Source organism: Maniola jurtina, chromosome 9 (genome assembly GCF_905333055.1).
Source record: "Maniola jurtina chromosome 9, ilManJurt1.1, whole genome shotgun sequence".
Classification (NCBI taxonomy): domain Eukaryota; kingdom Metazoa; phylum Arthropoda; class Insecta; order Lepidoptera; family Nymphalidae; genus Maniola; species Maniola jurtina.
The window spans coordinates 4,277,391-4,297,523 of NC_060037.1; the positions used below are offsets into that span (position 1 = coordinate 4,277,391).

General features: G+C 36.7%; 1 protein-coding gene across 5 annotated transcripts in view; it reads left to right on the top strand.

Moving 5' to 3' along the window:
• The window catches only part of LOC123868038 (supervillin-like), a 267,108-nt gene that overhangs the window by 128,784 nt on the left and 118,191 nt on the right, over nt 1-20,133 (top strand). For all 5 annotated transcript variants that reach the window (XM_045910373.1, XM_045910375.1, XM_045910374.1 and 2 more), the window contains one exon: nt 15,460-17,812. In XM_045910373.1, coding sequence (XP_045766329.1) covers nt 15,460-17,812 — 2,353 coding nt within the window. The remainder of the gene's footprint in view (nt 1-15,459; nt 17,813-20,133) is intronic.

Here is a 20,133-nt window from a genome sequence, read left to right on the forward strand (position 1 = left end):
TATATAAGAAGACTCGTTTCATATTTGCTTATTCTGTACGCTTTATTTATTTTATTCATACATGAAAGTACATTGTTTATTGGCGTCTTATTTATTTTTAGGGTTCCGTACCTAAAAAATAAAAAGGGTACCCTCATAGAATCACTTCGTTGTCTGTCTGTCCGTCTTGTCGTCAATAAAGTAAGTCATTAACTTGCAGCGTTGCACATAACAGTGTTATACCTAATAATATATTGTTCGATAGTATGGAACCCTTCGTGTACTAGTCCGACTCGCACTTGACCGCAGTTTTTAAAACGTCACCCAATGTGCAATGTCGACAGTGCGTCAGCAACTTTTTTGTTAGATACATTTCTCTACCTTTTGTGAAGAAGCAAAAAGCCAGACTAACTTTTACAGTATAAAGCGGTTTGCAGTAACTACTCGTAGGAACTAAAGTACGTAGTAAGCACTTCGCACTGGCAGTTATTTACATAGTGCAGTTAAGGTAATGCGAGTTCTAGGAAACTAACACCGTTTATGAGAACACTTGAAAAAGCTGACGTCTGGTTTTTCGCCCATTCCAAAAGGACTCTTTAAAAGGTCCGTTATTCAGCCTTTATATAAACTAATAGCCTGCTATACGCTGTTTCTTCATTGTAACCGTGACTTTAATTTCTTAAGAAAACTTCAACGCTTTTGCGAATATTGATATAACCTAAAACCTGTGTAAAGAGAACTTTTCGCAAGAGCCTTTCATGTATCAAAACGGTTCAATATTTTAAATTAATTGAAGCGGTATTCACTCTGTCGAGATTGTAATTTTGTAGAGCACCTACTTAAAAATATGCTGACTGGTTTTATCTCATCCGAGAGGAAAAGTAAGGCAAGTAATTAAACTCTCCGAAAATACTTGGCTTGACTGATTGACTGACTGATCTTTCAGTGCAAGGCCTATACAGAACAATAGAACAGTGTATATTCTGTATCGCCTATCGCTTCTATGCAATAGGTATACCTATACATTTACCTACTGCTGTCTCTCTTTTTTTATGCGCGCTGTATACTTCATAAACACCCCATGCCCTGTGAAACCCTGTGTCACCCGGTACTCAGTCACATGGCTAATCCATTTTAATTTGTAAACTATAGTTAAACAATAGATCTACGAGTAAATAGCGTTAGTTACCTACTGAATATATTATTGTCTAATTAATTATTGAAAAATAGCTACTTAAATTAGAGCTAACCTTGGTTTCAAAATTGGAAGTTAATAAAATTGCCTCAACTTCATTAAGTAATTAGCTTTTGCAATTTTGAATTCCAGTTTAATCAGCCGCCCACACGGGGCGACGGAATTACTTTGCTGAGGGGAATCATTTTGGTAACTCGAAATTTAACAATTTTATTACATGTACCTACCACAGAATCCTTGATTATAGTATTATATATCTACCACTTCCATGCCTATTTTTCATTGTATGATAACAAATATACCTAACTTTATTACGTTTTAGATATTTCAAGACCTCTCTGCAGCCTATTTTAATTGAACTCTTACGTATTTCACCGTTACGTATCCATCAAATTCAAGTTAAGTATAGGTAGGTAATTTTATTTCTCTTAAGGGCAGTAAAAGTACCGCTCTAAAAGTAAAGAGACGGTCTGAATTTCGAAAATAAATCAGGTGAAAAACTGACTGGGTCTAGCTAAGTAGTTACTGTGCAGTTGTAAACACATTTAATATAATTAGTAATCACTTAATGCGAAAGTGTATTAGTCTATCTGTCTGTTATCTTTTCATGGCGAAATACTACTGAGGTAGCTTTGTGTCCCGGAGACAAATTTAGGCTAAATTTCGACCCGAAAAATCAAAGAGCTAGTCCCTTGGGATTAAAAAACGAAATCCACGCGGCAAAAGTCGCGAGCACCATCTATCTATACTAATATTATAAAGAGGAAACCTTTGTATTTTTGTATTTTTGTATGTTTGTATTGAATAGGCTCAAAAACTACTGGACCGATTTCAAAATTTCTTTTACCATTACTTAGAGGGCTTCTTCCGAATCCGTATAGGCTATATTTTATCCCGGAAAATAGATAGGATTTTTCGTGGTAGTGTCCACCCGTGCGAAGCCGGGGCGGGTCGCTAGTCATTTGATATAATAAAAAATTTATATCAGGTACCTAGGTAGTAATATTCAAAACGTTTTATTAATAAATTGCGCTTGTCCGTATTCATTACGGAGTAAATGAGGCACGTTGGAGCCTTTATTACCCCCATTCCTTGCGCACTGCTCAGCCCCATTACGTCTCACTGCTCAGACATAAATATAAACGAGCTAGTTATTGAACATTTGCGCCAAATTATGAGGAAGTTGTGAGAAACTTCACAATATAACTCGTAACTACCAACTCACCTGCTATAGCTTCAAGTATGTTGTATGAGTGCCGTAATGGACTAGTAACAAGTGTAAGTTAAAAAATAACACCCCCGACAAGTGAAGGTTACAGTAACTAGAAAGAGCTGATAACTTTCAAACGGCTGAACCGATTTTCTTGGATTATAGCTAAGAACACTCTCGATCAAGCAAACCTTTCAAACAAAAAAAAAAAAACTAAATTAAAATCGGTTCGTTAGTTTAGGAGCTACGATGCCACAGACAGATACACACGTCAAACTTATAACACCCCTCTTTTTGGGTCGGGGGTTGAAAAGACCCAAAAAGCACATATTGAAATATTAAAGTTATTGTATTTGTAGTTTTCAAATAAGAAGATGCACAATTTTGCATATGGCCGTTGCATTTTGTTATTGAATTTTCCAGTGTGGAACGAACTTTATTGTTTCAGATATTGTTTTGTGTTATCGTAGCCGTTATCGTTCTAGATATTCTGTTGTACGAACACTCGTAATGTTTGTTTATTGGCCTGTTAGATGTTCAACGTTCATTGTTCGCCTGAAATGCTCTCGCGATTTTATAATCTCTACATAGTATCTCTACGAAGTCTAGAAGTCGCTGCCAGCCGTCTGTCCCACTGTACGCATAGTTTTTTAGGGTTCTGTACCTCAAAGGGAAAAACGGAACCCTTATAGGATCACTTTATTTTATGTCTATAGTGTCTGTCATGGAGAAAAATCGAAAACGGTAAATTTGTGGTTGCACACAATAAAAAAATTAAATGTGTTCGCGAGAAACAATTTACTAAATCATATAAAAGTGTTAGGTTACCTTTAAATACGATGGTACGGAACTCTTCGTGTGCGAGTCCAACTCGCACTTGACCGGTTTTTAGCGTAGTAGCACAGCCGGGTACTCACTAGTAAGAGATAGGAACTTCGTCTGTATTGGTGTTAGCTGGCGGGCGTGCTCTGCCTTTTTGGGGTGTTTTTTTTTTTTTGTTATAACTGACTGGAAAGCGCTCTAAGGGGGTCTCGTGCGTGTGTCGGCGAGCGCCGGCACAGACGGGGTCCATACTCGTATAGTTTCCCTAACTTGTTACAAATAACTACAAACTTGACATTGGCTAATCTTTGTAAAGCCAGACGAGAGAGCAAAAAAAAAAGTAAGAGATAATCATTGAAACTACGAGTAGGAACCAACATGTGAAAAACTAAAATACAATTCAATTAAGAAAAGTATTTTTACTCAAGATTAATGGTTTCTCTCCTATGGTTGAAATTCCTCTCATCATAAAACTTCTCATATAACTCACAAGAGTCTGGGTCATTGTCCCGGATCGGTCTTAGCACTTGTAATCCTGCGTCATTGAAACCATTACCTGCATTCTGCGATTAACTTTGTATTCTCTAAAAATTTTAAAGGTCTCGCTTTAGAACTTTTTTAACCCCCGACCCAAAAAGAGGGGTGTTATAAGTTTGACGTGTGTATCTGTGTATCTGTGTGTCTGTGTATCTGTGTATCTGTGTATCTGTGTATCTGTCTGTGGCATCGTAGCGCCTAAACGAATGAACCGATTTTAATTTAGTTTTTTTTGTTTGAAAGGTGGCTTGATCGAGAGTGTTCTTAGCTATAATCTAAAAAAATTGGTTCAGCCGTTTAAGAGTTATCAGCTCTTTTCTAGTTTTCTTGTAGAAAAGAAGGTTAGATAACCGTTAGGTTCATAATATTATGTCAATAGACAAATGTCAAGCTGTCAAGATGGACGTTGCCTAAATACATAATTATTTATTTGAAAATGATGTTTTGGAAAACTCAAATACTTTGGATCGTCGGGGGTGTTATAAATTTTTAATTTACACTTGTTAACTGTAAACATTATTACACTGTAAACATCCTCCAAAAATTTTTCAAGGTCTCGCTTTATAACTTTCGCTTTATTACACTCAAAACACTATATTGAATGACGAGGTCGATGATCCCAAGTCATTGAAACCTATTAATCATTACCTAATTATGACTAAGGTGCCGCGATTGCTGACCCTAGCTCATCTTCCAAAAATTTTTAAAGGTCTTACTTTATAACTTTTCGCTTAGAATTTTTAACGATAGAATGAATTAAGTACTTTATTACAGTCTGAAAACTTTACTGAGTGGCATTAAGTGGAAGATTCGAAGTTTATATTGATAGTTTTAATAATACTAAACTTATAAACGACTTCAAAAAAGGAGGAGGTTCTTTTATACTTAATTTATTTTACTAACCCCCGACCCAAAAAGAGGGGTGTTATAAGTTTGACGTGTGTATCTGTCTGTGGCATCGTAGAGCCTAAACTTTTAATTTTGTTTTTTTTTTTGTTTGAAAGGTGGCTTGATCGAGAGTGTTCTTAGCTATAATCCAAGAAAATCGGTTCAGCCGTTTGAAAGTTATCAGCTCTTTTCTAGTTATTACTGTAACCTTCACTAGTCGGGGGTGTTATAAATTTTTAATTTATACTTGTTCCCCACGTGTTACTTATAAGCTAGCTGGGTTAATTTGGGAAGTTATAATATATGATTTAATGGGCGTAAAATAGGGGTTTGAAATTTGTGAGTTCACGGTTGAAGTCGCGGGGATATACTAGTGTCTAATAAATAGGAAAGAATCATCAGAGAATTGGACCATAATAGGAAGAGTCTCATTTGTTTTTATCTCCAGCCATTTCCCGATTAGAGATGAGATAGCCGGCAGAACATAAAGCACCAGGCGTCTTGCCCCTCGTAAGATGTTTGTTTTATTATATTTTTTATTGCCTTCATTTTATGGTCACTCCGTAAAATTTTCACGGTCTTAGATGTTCTTGAGCGAGTTACCTCATTCAACGAAAAAGGTTACAGTGCAAACTCAAATCATCGACGCACGAAACGTAATCAGCTCTTTTCTAGTTACTGTAACCTTCAGTTGTCTGGGGTGTTATAAATTTTTAATTTACACTTATATTATTTTTGTTGTATTAGCGACAAAAGAAATAGACTTTCTGTGTCATTTGAATACTCTACCTATTGTGGTTCGCGAGATATATCCCGCTGACAGGCAGACGGACGGACGGACAGCGGGGGCTTGGTAATAGGGTCCCTATGGTACCTTTCTGGTATGGGACCCTAAAAAATACCATTCAAAAGTCGAACCGCTTCTTGCGAATCTGAAAGACTAGAAGTTCACAAAGAGCAGGCTCGGACATCCACATCTATAAAGTCTAAACCCTTAGACTGATGACAATCGAATCGACGTCTTAGTTCAGCAATAGAAGGACGTGATGGTAAAATAACAATATCTGGTTCAAAGATCGTGTTTAATTGCTTTTAAATTGATTTTTCCGATCCGCCCGCTGCCATGTCAAGGTCGCTATGAGCTTGGAGAGAAACTCGTTATGGTCGTAAACAAGTGTAAATTAAAAATTTATAACACCCCCGACAAGTCAAGGTTACAGTAACTAGAAAAGACCTGATAACTTTTAAACGGCTGAACCGATTTTCTTGGACTATTCCGCGCCTACGATCCAAAGTATCTGAGTTTTCCAAAACATTATTTTCAAATAAATAATTATGTATCAAGGCAACGTCCATCTTGACAGCTTGACATTTGTCAATTGACATAATATTAAGAACCTAACGGTTATCTAACCTTCTTTTCTACAAGAAAACTAGAAAAGAGCTGATAACTCTTAAACAGCTGAACCAATTTTTTTGGATTATAGCTAAGAACACTCTCGATCAAGTCACCTTTCAAACAAAAAAAAGTAAATTAAAATCGGTTCATTCGTTTAGGCGCTACGATGCCACAGACAGATACACAGATACACAGATACACAGATACACAGATACACAGATACACAGATACACAGATACACAGACACACAGATACACAGATACACAGATACACACGTTAAACTTATAACACCCCTCTTTTTGGGTCGGGGGTTAAAAAGTATGAAATCTAATATTTACAATTTATTGCAAACACGTGTTATATTCCAATTATATATTTTTAACCCCCAACCCAAAAAGAGGGGTGTTATAAGTTTGACGTATGTATCTGTGTATCTGTCTGTGGCTTCGTAGCTTCTAAACTAATGAACCAATTTTAATTTGGTTTTTTTTTGAAAGGTGGCTTGATCGAGAGTATTTTTAGCTATAATCCAAGAAAATCGGTTCAGCCGTTTGCAAGTTGTCAACTCTTTTCTAGTTACTGTAACCTTCACTTGTCGGGGGTGTTACAAATTTTTAATTTACACTTGTAACTACGAACGATTAGGAACTGACTCTATGTCCAATATATATTTGGTGTCTACAATTTGCGTTAAGAAATTTAAAGGTTGGGTGATTAAAGCCTCTGTAGCTTGTACCCTGTGGTTTCCTATTATCCGATGCTCTGGACAGACAGACACACAACGAAGTGATCCTACAAGGGTTTCTTTTGAGGTACGTAACCCTAAAAAGAGACTGTTGACTTGATATTCACATTGGATTTATAATTGGCGCCTACGGACTACGGTTCGACGACACTGGGACTAGCTTTGAAGTCTGCAACTATTTTTATTGGATGCTATAAAGCAACCACCTCAACGGCTTACATTGATTGCGAATTGAATTTCGCTCGTCGGATACCTACTTCGGTGCCTCCTTTGTATTCTTGGTACAACATTAATTGGTAATTTAGATCAAAAGCTTGTTCGTGCAATGTGTTTTTGATTGAAATTAAAATTATATCAGCAAGAGACTCGTGTACAGCATCTTAATACAAAGCGGGTCATAGTCGAAATATTTTATTCAAAATTGATAGACACGTGTACACTTTTGGAACACCAAGATCAGGGGGCACGGCAGTGCCCCCGCCAAGACGAGCTAAACGGCGGCCGGGGCGCTACGTAGTACCTTTTTCTTGAAGTGTTTCGCCGTATTTTCGACCCGTCATAACTTCGGTCTGGATGGCGCTAGAAAGCTGAAATTTTCAGTATAAGGTGTCCTCAGCAAATGTACCAAATGTACTAAGTATCAAATATCTAGCTTTTATGGTTACAGATTTATTGATACCTAAAATACGCCGTTTTCGTCCCTCACTGATGATCATCACTATTCATAGTCTGTAATTCTAGGGTACTTCCAGAAGTTCTAGAAGGCTGAAATTTGGTATGTAGACTAGAAATTGCATACAAACTACAGGAAAATTAAGAAATTGGCAATGCCCCCCCTCTACGACTCTTATGGGAAAAGCAAATCTGTAAATTCTGTCGGTAGAATGCTGATATTTTCAGGATAAGATGTCCTTGGCAAATTGATTAAACGCATTGAGTATCAATTGTCTAGCTTTTATAGTTTCAGATTTATTGACAGTCAAAACTTCTAGTCTGTAATTCTAGGGTACTTCCCGAAGTCCTAGAAGGCTGAAATTTGGTATGTAGACTAGAAATTGCATACAAAATACAGGAAAATTAAGAAATTGGCAATGCCCCCCTTCTACGCCTCTTATGAGAAAAGCAAATCTGTAAATTCTATCGCTAGAATGCTGATATTTTCAGGATAAGATGTCCTTGGCAGCTTTATTAAACGCATTGAGTATCAATTGTCTAGCTTTTATAGTTTCAGATTTATTGACAGTCAAAACTTCTAGTCTGTAATTCTAGGGTACTTCCCGAAGTCCTAGAAGGCTGAAATTTGGTATGTAGACTAGAAATTGCATACAAACTACAGGAAAATTAAGAAATTGGCAATGCCCCCCTTCTACGCCTCTTATGAGAAAATAAAATCTGTAAATTCTATCGCTAGAATGCTGATATTTTCAGGATAAGATGTCCTTGGCAGATTTATTAAACGCATTGAGTATCAATTGTCTAGCTTTTATAGTTTCAGATTTATTGACAGTCAAAACTTCTAGTCTGTAATTCTAGAGTACTTCTCGAAGTCCTAGAAGGCTGAAATTTGGTATGTAGACTAGAAATTGCATACAAACTACAGGAAAATTAAGAAATTGGAAATACAATTGAACAATAAATAACAAATCACACTACTTACAAGCTCTGATTCTACAAACCCTACATCTTGGTAAAAAAAAAGACGGCTTATTGTTATAAATGTGATATAGTCAAGAACATTTAAGAGCTATATTACTTTGGACTTGGGATAGGTCCCATGGCCAGCACAAATCTAAGCTCAGCTAGGGGCTTGGCTCTACTAGAGATCTCATAACTTTTTAACAGTGAAAACATTATGAACTTGTGAGTCTTGGCTAACTTTTTACATGAAATGTTTTTGGTGGAATTAGATTTAACAAGTAAATAGAATTGCGATAGGTATAAATATGGTCGCCGCTAACTTGAAACTAAATAATTCATAGAGCTATTAAAGTGTAAAGTACTTCTAGAGTTCAGAAAGCAATTAAAAAAACTAACTGAATAAGTGTAAGGTTCTTAATACTTTTTAATACAAACTTCTTCATCATCGCTTTGCGTCATTTTTAACCCCCGACCCAAAAAGAGGGGTGTTATAAGTTTGACGTGTGTGCCACAGACAGATACACTGTCTGTGGCATCGTAGCTCCTAAACTAATGAATCGATTTTAATTTAGTTTTGTTTGAAAGGTGGCTTGACCAAGAGTGTTCTCAGCTATAATCCAAGAAAATCGGTTCAGCCGTTTGAAAGTTATCAGCTCTTTTCTAGTTACTGTAACCTTCACTTGGCGGGGGTGTTATAAATTTATAATTCACACTTGTCTTGTCACAAGTCAGAATCTTACCTATTATAAAATACTAGCGACCCACCCCGACTCCCCACGGGTGCTTGAGTATAAAATATAGCCTATGTCCTCAGGAAGAATGTAGCTTTCTATTGGTGAAAGAATTTTTAAAATCGATTCAGTAGTTCCAGAAATTACTTCCTACGAACAAACTAATCTAGTTACCTTACATACCTAGTACCTAGGGTACTTTTCATGCGAGAAAATCAAAAGTTTCTGTTAGATTAAAAAAATCAACTTATCCCACGTGGATAAAGTCGTGGGCATGATCTAGTATGTGCGTAAAATCCTTCAAGGGAGAGCTAAGTTTGGTAGTAAAAGTGGAAGGTATGTATTAATATCAGCTATTATAACATGTTCACTGTAAATCTCCATAAAGTTCCATCTTTAGAAAGTTCGATACGAATTTTCGGTTGTCGTAACAATGTTACATGTTAAACATAACACGCTAAAGTTTTCGATTCACTCTCACATCATCAATTTTCGTTTGTCGAGTTTTGTATTTCTATACTTTTCTTTGTTACCTCACAAGCATGCCTAGAACTAGGGCAAACAAGTTAGGTATTAGGTTTTCACTGTGAAATATAATAATTTTTGCGACAAAGAATCGCGGCTCGTGTTATGGCCCGAGAGACCTTAGGAAATAAGGTTATTACTTGTTAGGTACATAATATTCTTTATAAGAGCTAGCAACTTCTTTTATAAGTAGCTGGTTCCGAGTTCAATTCCCCGGCAGGGTCAATTTGGAAATTTATTATTTCTAAATCACCCGTTTCTCTAGTCTGGTAGGGCAGGTCAGAAGGCTTCGTACGTGGCTATTTACCTTCAGTTTCTATTGTCTTCTACCACTAGTTACCACCACTAGCACCAGTTACCACCAGTTACATCCACTACCAACAGTTACCAACACTACCACTTGTTACCTTCACTACGATCAGTAACCACCACTACCACCAGTTACCACTGTTCCAACTCTAATTTTTTTTAGCTTTTACGAAACAGCTCCAGCTGTTATTCTAGTTTGTTTGTAATTCAGCCTGCAATTGCATATAGAGAGAGACAGCGCGTGCCAGATCTTCATTATTTCTGGCAAATGGCAAATAGATTTATCTGGCAACCCACTGCCAGATGTCCTTAAAGTTTCAAAGTTTAAGGGTGTCTGGCAGGGGATTGCCAGGATACTAAGTGTCTGGAAATGCATGACCTGATTTTTTAGTACTATTACCCCCCAAAACCACTATGATCCAAACCAAACTTCATAGTCACTGATCGTTCCTCCCTGTGTTGGGGACAATTATACACAGAGAAACTTTCAGCTTTTATAAAATAACGAAGGTGCGGCACGCGCTGGCTCTTACCAATAATTTTAAGCCAAGGCAAGCTAAATGTAAATGTAGCTGTTATAGAGTGGCTGAGTGAGTAGTTAGCTATTATAGATAACGGAAATAAGGCACCTGTGGTAGCTACTAACTACTAAATCTATTATAGCTCGTTCATATGCGAGAGATACCATCACTATTAGACCGTTAATAGGCACTTAGATATAACTAAGTTTGTATATTATAATCAATAAGCTTTTCTAACTTGATACTATACGTACTTGAACTGTGCTGAACTTTGACAAAAGTATCTATGAGAAGGTTTCCATATTATCTACCTACTAGAAACAACAAACTTCCATGACATACCTACTCGTACTAGAAAGTTATGATGAAGGTCTTCTGATAGACAATTTCAGCAATTTTTTGAGTTATGGGCTTAGTGTTATGTTTATATTGTACAGAACTATTTTTCTTTGGTTAAATCTACTTGATTTTCGTAAATTGTTGAGGCGCAATGCACACGTACAGAGTGAAGCGGAGCCGAGGCGCAGTCTTTTTTGAAAACAATCTAAACTCAGCTTTACATTACGTTTTGATAGCCGCGGTAACTAGAAAATATACCAATTTAAACAAAGTACTTAAAGAAAGAGTTCAAATTATTATTTAAAAAAAAGTCAATTTTCACTCCACCTATATAATTATGTGCCCTTCAGAGGTATTCGTCGAACCTTAGGAAATTAAAAAAACCTTGACCGACTATTTTCGCGCTTGAAGGAAGTTAATATACTTACGATCTATGTTATCATTCATCAATTTATTATGTTTCAGTAAAGTTGAAACAACGTACGTCATACCCCATATTCATCATACTTTCACAGCTGAACACAAAAGGTATATATTATAATAAAAGAGTACAAAAGTGCTTACCTAGTCATCTACCAGAGATAGTTAAAATTTTACATTATTGACAGATAGAACAATGCACCAGAAATAGGAGTCAATTGGCTACTTTACTTACAAACGTTTACTGTGCAGCCATATTATTGGAGTATGGCAGAGTTCTCTGGGGCCAAATAGTTAGTCACATCGCAGACTATATATATCGCATCGTATATATTGGGGAAAACCAAAATAGTGCCTATAACACAATAGTAAATTCAAGAAGGATTAAAATACAACGTCATGCACATTTGCATAATCTTGTGGCTGCAGGGTAAGGCTGCCTCTCATTTTCTTTGACTCGACTGAAAGACAACGCACGGTATAAACCGGTGGATCTAAATATTTGTGTATGTCAATTCTCTATCTATATTAGTATTATAAGGAGGTAAAGTTTGTAATTTTGTTTGTAGGAAGTAATCTCTGGAACTTCGGAACCGATTTTGAAAATTCTTCCACCAGTAGAAAGATACATTATTCCTGAGTGAATTTTATTTTCGAAAAAATTCAAAGATCTATACAAAAATTGTTATAAGCTACCCGTGCAAAGCCAAGGCGGTGGTATATAATAAGTAATAACCTGCACTAAGAAAGGAATTTGAGAAATTACAATCTTTAAAAATCTAAATCAACTAAACCAGACCAGAAAGTTAGAAATTATAAAATACCAAGCCCCTGCCGGGAATCGAACTCTTATAAAACCACAGCGTTTACCATGCGCCAGAGAGGTCGTCAAAACCCGCCGCGTCCTCGTAACTCTTGTAAGTTATGCCTCAAGAAAATGTTCCCAATGCCCGCTCTATATTCCAAGTGAAACTCTTATCCCCAACACAACAATTAATGCCGCCGGCTAATGGCTTTCTGCGAATACAAAGCTGCGTCACGGCAATGAATAATCTAGGACAATTTGGTGTGACCCCGTGAGGTTTAATGTAAACAAATGGTAACTTTTATCAAGGTGCTTTTTATGTAAATTACCTAAGTATATACAATCTACTAGATGATTGCTACGACTTCATCCGCGTGGCTTTAGGTTTTCAATAATCCCGTGGGAAATTTTGATTTTCCATGATAAGAAGTAGCTTATAGCCATTCCTAGAATGCAATATATGTCTGTCCCAAATAAATGATGCCCGCGAACTCATCCGCGTGGATTAAGGAAAAATCACCATATGTCCATCTTCGGGATGGGAGCTATCTTAATGAAAATATGGGTTTCAGAAATGGAAAGACGAAACCTTCGAAAATGTTTACTGCACTCTGCGGGTTTGTATTGGGCCTTACTCACTCGTAGATAGCATTTTGTCTTATTATGAATTTAAACTTAACAACGATATCCGTTAGGTATCAACCAAAATTTAAATACGTGAGCACAGCCGTCTTCATTATAATTTTTCAGCCCAACTTTAAAAGATGTTCTATTCTAGGTTAATTGAAAAAAATATGTCAAGGAGTTTCTTTAGATAACCTGATGAAATGTTTTCAATAGGGTTTGCAGTCTTTGAAAGTGCAAGTTCTTACTTAGTTCATAATATATCTATTTATTCATAATTTTAATATAAAAAATGTTGGTATAGAAATAAACTGCATATTATTCTTGTTTCCAACGTGTAAACTCCCCCATCCAGCCATGTACCGACGCGTTCGCCAAGTGGTGGCCGACTGCATTTGCCGAGCACGGGGCCAATGTATGCAAGGGGCATTATAAGCATCATAATTCGGCACGTAGTTAGTAAACTGTCTAATCTCACTTAATACTTGCAACTGCTGTATTCCAGCATTAGTACCAGAATGCAATAACCGCTAACTTATTCATAGAAACTTAACTGCCATGATCTACCTCACTGGGTTTATCACTTTGCTAACTAACATTACATTTGCAAGTGTAATTCTGATTAAAGTTGGTCGCACATATATTATACCCACTGTATGCGTCACATGCACGGAATGCAGCATCTTTTTCTTTACTGAAAAATAACGTACTCGTATAATGACTACGCTTACCTTGTACGCCTATAGTCTAATTGTTAAGTGCATTGGACGCGCCAAAGATATGCGGATGAAATTATCAAAACGCTTAGTTTTAAACTACGTCATTTACGTTTTGAAGACTGAAATGACGATCATAGATACCAAAGAATAAGTGTTTATGGTTCATCGGGTTCCTAAATATTTACTATGTGTGGCCAGGTCTCGTATAGATAGTTAATGTATGGAATACGATTGCTTGCTATAATTCGTAATATAGAAGGCCGTACACTTTGTGTAGAATACAGAGTGCGCTTGCTAAATCATTTCCTTAAAAAAAATGCGGTTTTTGCGGCGACTTCTGATAGGTGTGTGATCATCTTTAACCCTGGATGTAATGCAAAGATTATTAGGATCAGGTTTCAAGCTAATGGAGCGTCGTAAAATATAAAGATAAAGAGTGTTTCATTTTGCTACATTACGGGGGCTTAGAAAATATTTATCAATTTAGTCTGACAGTCGAGACTCGAAACTCCTACACCTAGACACGTTCAACAACAAGATACAAATGGAAAATAATATATTTTAGTCTGAAAATGATTACGAAAATTGTTTTCATAAAATCAATCTGTCTGAAGGACATTTGAAGAATCTTTTAAGAACCAATTTTAATAAGGCTCACAATTTTTCTGGGCTCGTGAGAGAGAAACGTCGGTCGATTTGATAATGTTGCTTGGAAGTGTTTTGTTATTATGGGCAATTTTTGTTTTTCTGTATCTGCAGTGAGTAAAGGACAAAAGTATGAGAGCATGCGATGAAAAAAAAAATTGAATTTGAATTTTCTATAGAGATAAAAGTCTCTGGCACGTACGGTAAATCCGTTGCGGTGTGATTTCCATTATCAAGGTAGGACAGTGCTCGTTGCGGTCGCCAACCGCTCGCACCGCAGCCTTCGCTGTTTCAACACGAATTAATATCATATTCCCAATTGCTCGGCCTGCGGCGAGTATATCAAAGTTGTTTGACTAACTGTATATTATTATGTTTACTTGAAACCTTCATGTTACGCACGAATTCCGAGAAAATAAAACGAAGTTCAGTCGATTTTATTGAGTGGAGAGAAACTTTTTTATTGTCATTCGTAATATATTAAAACTTTGAAGATATCATCAAATATTCTGCTTGAATCTAGTGGATGGCGACTTTAACTTTGCCTAAGCCAAGTACTTACATAATGTAATATGTTATGTTATGTTATTAATGAGTGTAATATTTTATATGAGTGTACCTAATATTTTACAATAAAATTCCACAGTCAAATTTGGACTTGCCTTTACACATGTTTAAAAAAATCTATTAAAAGTAAGTATGCTCCAAAAAAAGCATATTATACAATCAAAGATTATGTAAATGATAAAAAGGCATGGATTTCAGTCGCTCCAGCAATACGCGGGGCTGCATTTGTTTGTAAAGTATGACACGATTTTATCGTAAATTGAAGATTTGAAAAGAGCAACCGCAGAGTTTCTTGCAGGTTCTTCTCGGTAGGAACGGTATCCCGAACCAGTCGTAAATTACTCGATTCAAAAACACTTATAAAAGTTTACTTGAGTAAAAATATATTCTCTTCTATTATCCTTATTCTCCCTGTCTCTGAAATTAATAACACAAAAAATAGTTTTATATTTGATATGTAGATTAACTAGTGGCAAACATTAATTGGTATTGCGTCTTTGGTAAATATGGAGATAAATCTTATTATTATAATATACTATATTATGTTGTTGTAACGTTTAGGTTTATGTTTAAAGCTTTTTATTTGCATTATATAATGCAGCACGCGTTACGTTGAGGCCGTTTAACAATAGAATCGGTCACCATATCGCGCGAAACGGCACGATCGGCGTTTGCGCAGTCAGTGAACTCTTGTAGAACAATGCCAACGTAGGCCCACAATTTCCTCTTCCGTTTATATCCTCTACATACATACATTATACTCTTACGTTAATCTGTTTTAGATATACCCATACTATTTACGATTGCCTGAAATATTAATCTTTCTTTTGTCTTGTTACAGGAACTGCTACGAAATCCAGAAACCGTCGGTCCTTAGAAGCGCCTCATTCTAAGATCGAAACTGCACTACAGTCTTCCAAAGTATCGCCTAAAAATAACTCAAATGCACATTTCGGATTCAAATCCATTTCCATAAAATCTTCATCAAACAAAACTCCTGAAAAACGCCGTAGTTCTGATAGTGGCAACGCTAAGCCAAGTTGCATTCCTTTGTCCAAAAAAACTCCAGAAAAACAAAATTCGATATCTCCAGTTAAACACGAATCAATCAGAGAAGCAAATTTGAAAGTAGATAATTCTAAAGCAAAACTGGAGTTTCGAAATAGATGTTTTCGAAGAAGCCCTGACAAAACAAAAAGTGATTCAGAAAACTCGCGAAACGATAGAATACAACGAGCTCAAAAAGATAATGAAAGTCTTAACGAAAAATATCATAATTCAAAGAAAAGACTGACTAGTTTAGATAATTCTTCGAAAGACGGTAACGATACTAAAAACATAACTAGTAAAATTTTATCAAATGATAGTTCTAATGCGAAATTTAACGTGGATTCGAACGTTGGTGAGTTAAATAAATCAAAAGCTGGCAATAAAATGTCTACACTCCACGAAACTGTGAGACCACATGCGAGCTCCCGACTTTCGCAAGAGATGGACAACTTAGCTGCTTTGACTAAACAAACTTTAGATAGAGTTAATAAATTATCGAATAACTTAACTAGTAATAAGGTTCATGTGACTTTGACTGAGACTCCTCGTTATGATACTTTATTTACATCAAGCCCTGACTCAAAATTTAGTAACCATGCCTATAATTACGGCCTTGTCAATGAAAGACCAGTTGTAAGTAGAGGAGTCGCAGAAAGATTAAACGATATTGACACGGCGGGTCAGAGGCTTATCGACTTTGAAAAACAAAGTGCAATGTTTTCTGATCTCAATAATGATTCGTCTAGTCAAAATCGCCGTCTCGATACCTCGTCGACGTTTCACCATACGCCTGTGTCAATATTAAAAAGAAAGTCACTTCACGAAGAGAGCAATACTGCGAATATTCCCAACCATACGATAACCACTCCACCTGTCACGTTTTCACCTAGCGTGGTCGAACCACGTAATGGTCACTCTGGGCGTCAGGGTATTTTAAAGAAACGACGTAGTTTGGATGAATCACAAGTAGCAAGACGAAGGTCTTGCAGCCCGGAAGTGTCATTTGCTGAAGATGGTTCTCCTAGTAAACCCATCTTAAAAAATAGAAGGTCGTCCTTGGAAGACGTTGTAAGAAATAGATCTCCAGATGGGCAAATACAAGGAATTTTAAAAAGAAAAATGAGCCGAGAAGAAGACCACTTAAATGACAATGACATTTCACATGGTTCTCCCGAGCCACATGGAATTTTAAAAAGAAAATCAAATTCAAGCTCTAGTAGTAGTACCACATCCTCTCACGTATCGATTGCTCAGGCTGTGCTGCTAGCAGCTGCGGGTGGCGCTGAACTCGTCGAAGAAGACAAAGAAACCGTGAGGCCTATACTCAAGAAAAAGAGTTTTTCTGAAGAACGGCCTTCTCCAGATATTTTACTACCAGAGACACCGAAACCCATACTAAAAAAGAAATCGACTGAACACGATGATTACGACTTCGATCTTCCGAAAAAACCAATACTTAAATCATCGAAAAAGCTGTCTGGGGATGAAGGACATACTTCTAGTTTCGATATAAGCGAAGACGACCGAAGTTCCCGAAGACCGTCCTTACTTAGATCGCGGACTTCTGACCATTCTGGCTCAGAATGTGAGGCGGCAGTCAAACCGATTTTAAAGCAGAGAGGCTCAAGTCTAACCAGGGAACGCAGCCAATCGCCGCGCCCACGGCTCTCATTCTGTGCAGACAACGATGTAAATATTAGTGCGACAAATTTTAGTAGTGATGCGAGCGACTTGTTGGCGGCTGGACCGCGGCGTGTCATAAATCTCGCTGCCGACCCGGAAGAAAGTTTCCCGAGTGCAGTGATTCGTCGGCGAAATCAACGACCGAAAGCGAATCCCCGGTCAATGAGCTTAGTGTGTGACGTGAATGACGAACTTATTTCGATTTTAAACAATCGCCGCCTGAAAGTGGATGAGGACTGTGAAAACGGCAGTAGTGATTGGGATAGGGATAAATCGGACATTGAAAGCAATCGTAAATCTTTTCCATCAATAGCTTCCCGAATAAAGAGCATGGAAGAAGCTCTAACTAAAGACAATTTTTTGAAAGATCAACCTTCGACATCGAAATTGAAAAATCGTGATAAAGAGCGCCACAAAACTCAACCAGTTACCATAGATGAAATGAGATCAGTAACTTCAAGGTGAGAAAATGTGTAATATTTAAATTACTCCTTATACCAGTCGCAATAGAAATTCTATTACTAGGTCGTGATTCATGCTACTCGTGGCTTAAAATTTTTGCATCTGCATTTCTTACCACCTCTGTGCAATTTTTCTTTTCTTATTGCCATCAGATTAACGTATAATCTAAGTTTCGCTATCATTTTTCTAACGCCCTCGTTCCGCATGTGTGGAATCACTAAATATTATTTTCATTGTTTAAAGGTGATTACGCTTTTGTGTCGATTGTAGTTGAAGTAGACGCGAAATCTTGGCGTCTCGCCATTATTTTGATGAGCAAATGCGAGGCGTGGGCATCTATCAAACGTTTTGATGCTTTTGTTTATCATGTTTTCATTAACATTAAATGAGAAACCCCACATACAATATCTGATACGCCCATAATATTTGCAAACAATTCAAAATACTGTCATTGCTTTTTTGTAAATCCAAAAAAATGTGTTAGTCATTTTGATTAATGGAATATTTTGATTTTTTTTTTTTGGTCCACGCGTATTATTTAGATAATTTGCATCGTTGGGACACCCCTCACTCTAACGCGTTTAGCATAAGGTCCTAATATTTGTACTTGCCTAAAGGATAAGTGTTGTTAATCAGCTGATAAGGTATCTAATTGCCGTTTCGTAACACCGGTAAACATTATGCGCTAATTTTTGTGGAGTCTGACATCATCTCTTACACGTATAGTTCAGTTCAATGTTTGAATCACTTTCAGTATAGCTGGCGCAAGAATCAAAATTGGACAGAGCGACAATAAAAAATAGTTTTTAACATGTTTCGATTTTTAGATGAGTGGCCTAGTTTCAATTTGTAAGTAATTCTTATATTATTTAGTTAGTAGTGTTGTACATTGTAAATCGACTTCACCTTTACAGTCTTTACACTAAATTCTAGGGTTATTTATTATTAACGATTTTCCTGAACTCTTTAGTGAACATCAGTAGTTTCAGGCGTTTCAGCGTTAGAATGAAAGAGATACGTAAATACGTTAGCTAACTTCAAAAGTAATTTAATTTTCATGTTGCTTTTAAACCCTTTTCTGGCGTAATTCTCTACAATCAGCTAAAAGTTAGTTAAATAGCTCCAGAAAATAACCGTAAGAGTTTTGTATATATTATATATTATACTTATTATATATTGGACATAGAGTCAGTTCCTAATCGTTCGTGGTTACAAGTGTTAATTAAAAATTTATAACACCCCCGACAAGTGAAGGTTACAGTAACTATAGAAAAGAGCTGATAACTTTCAAACGGCTGAACCGATTTTCTTCGATTATAGCTAAGAACACTCTCGATCAAGCCACCTTTCAAGCAAAAACAAACTAAATTAAAATCGGTTCATTAGTTTAGGAGCTACGATGGCACAGACAGATACACACGTCTAACTTATAACACACCTCTGTTAAAAAGACCAACGTGGGTGGATGAGTGTAGGGGTTGCACAAGTATATTTGAAGAGTTCGGGTTAGTAGGTACCTTCATAGATAGAGGATTAAAAGGGTTTGGCCATTTGTGGAACACCTGTATTTTATTTTTTTCGTAACAGCTCCTTGTCTCGTCTCGTCTCGTCTCGTCCTTATCCCCTAAATATATTCCGTTATGAAAACAAAGAAAATTACTCGCATGCGTTACCGCAGCGCTTCTGGCCATTTTCCAGCCATGCAAAACGGGAGCGCAACGAAAATGAGACATAAATTATAAAACATGACATTTTAATTAAAACACCTAATTTATCAGTTTAATTATGCTATTTTATCACGGCTTGTATCAAGTGCCACAACTCACAATGTAAGCACGCGACTTCTGATTCCTATCCAGATGAATTCTCCTTTGGAATTTTGAAAATTTGACTACGTTAGTTTCCTTTTTGCGTTATGGCGTTGGAGAGGAACGGGCATACTCGCACGTTACTTTGTACATGGTATCCTGAAGATGCAATGTGTCTTAGGTTTTATTCTTATTGTGCTGTCACATTGTTTTCATAGTCTATTTAGCAATTTATTCAAGAGCTCATGTATTTTTAGTGGACCATACTTCATAGAGTTGTACCTAATAATATAACACATGAATATATTTATATATGGAATAGATAAACCTACCCGGGCGAAGCCGGGGTGGGGGAACTAGTATAAAAATAAAATTCTGATTGACTGATCATTGCCCAGCCCAAATCCTTGGACTTAAAAAGTTGACACGCACATAGGTTCCCTTTATAAATGGACACAAGAGATAGCGTGTATTAAACTGTACCTATACTACTATTTTAGTTGAGTATTGTT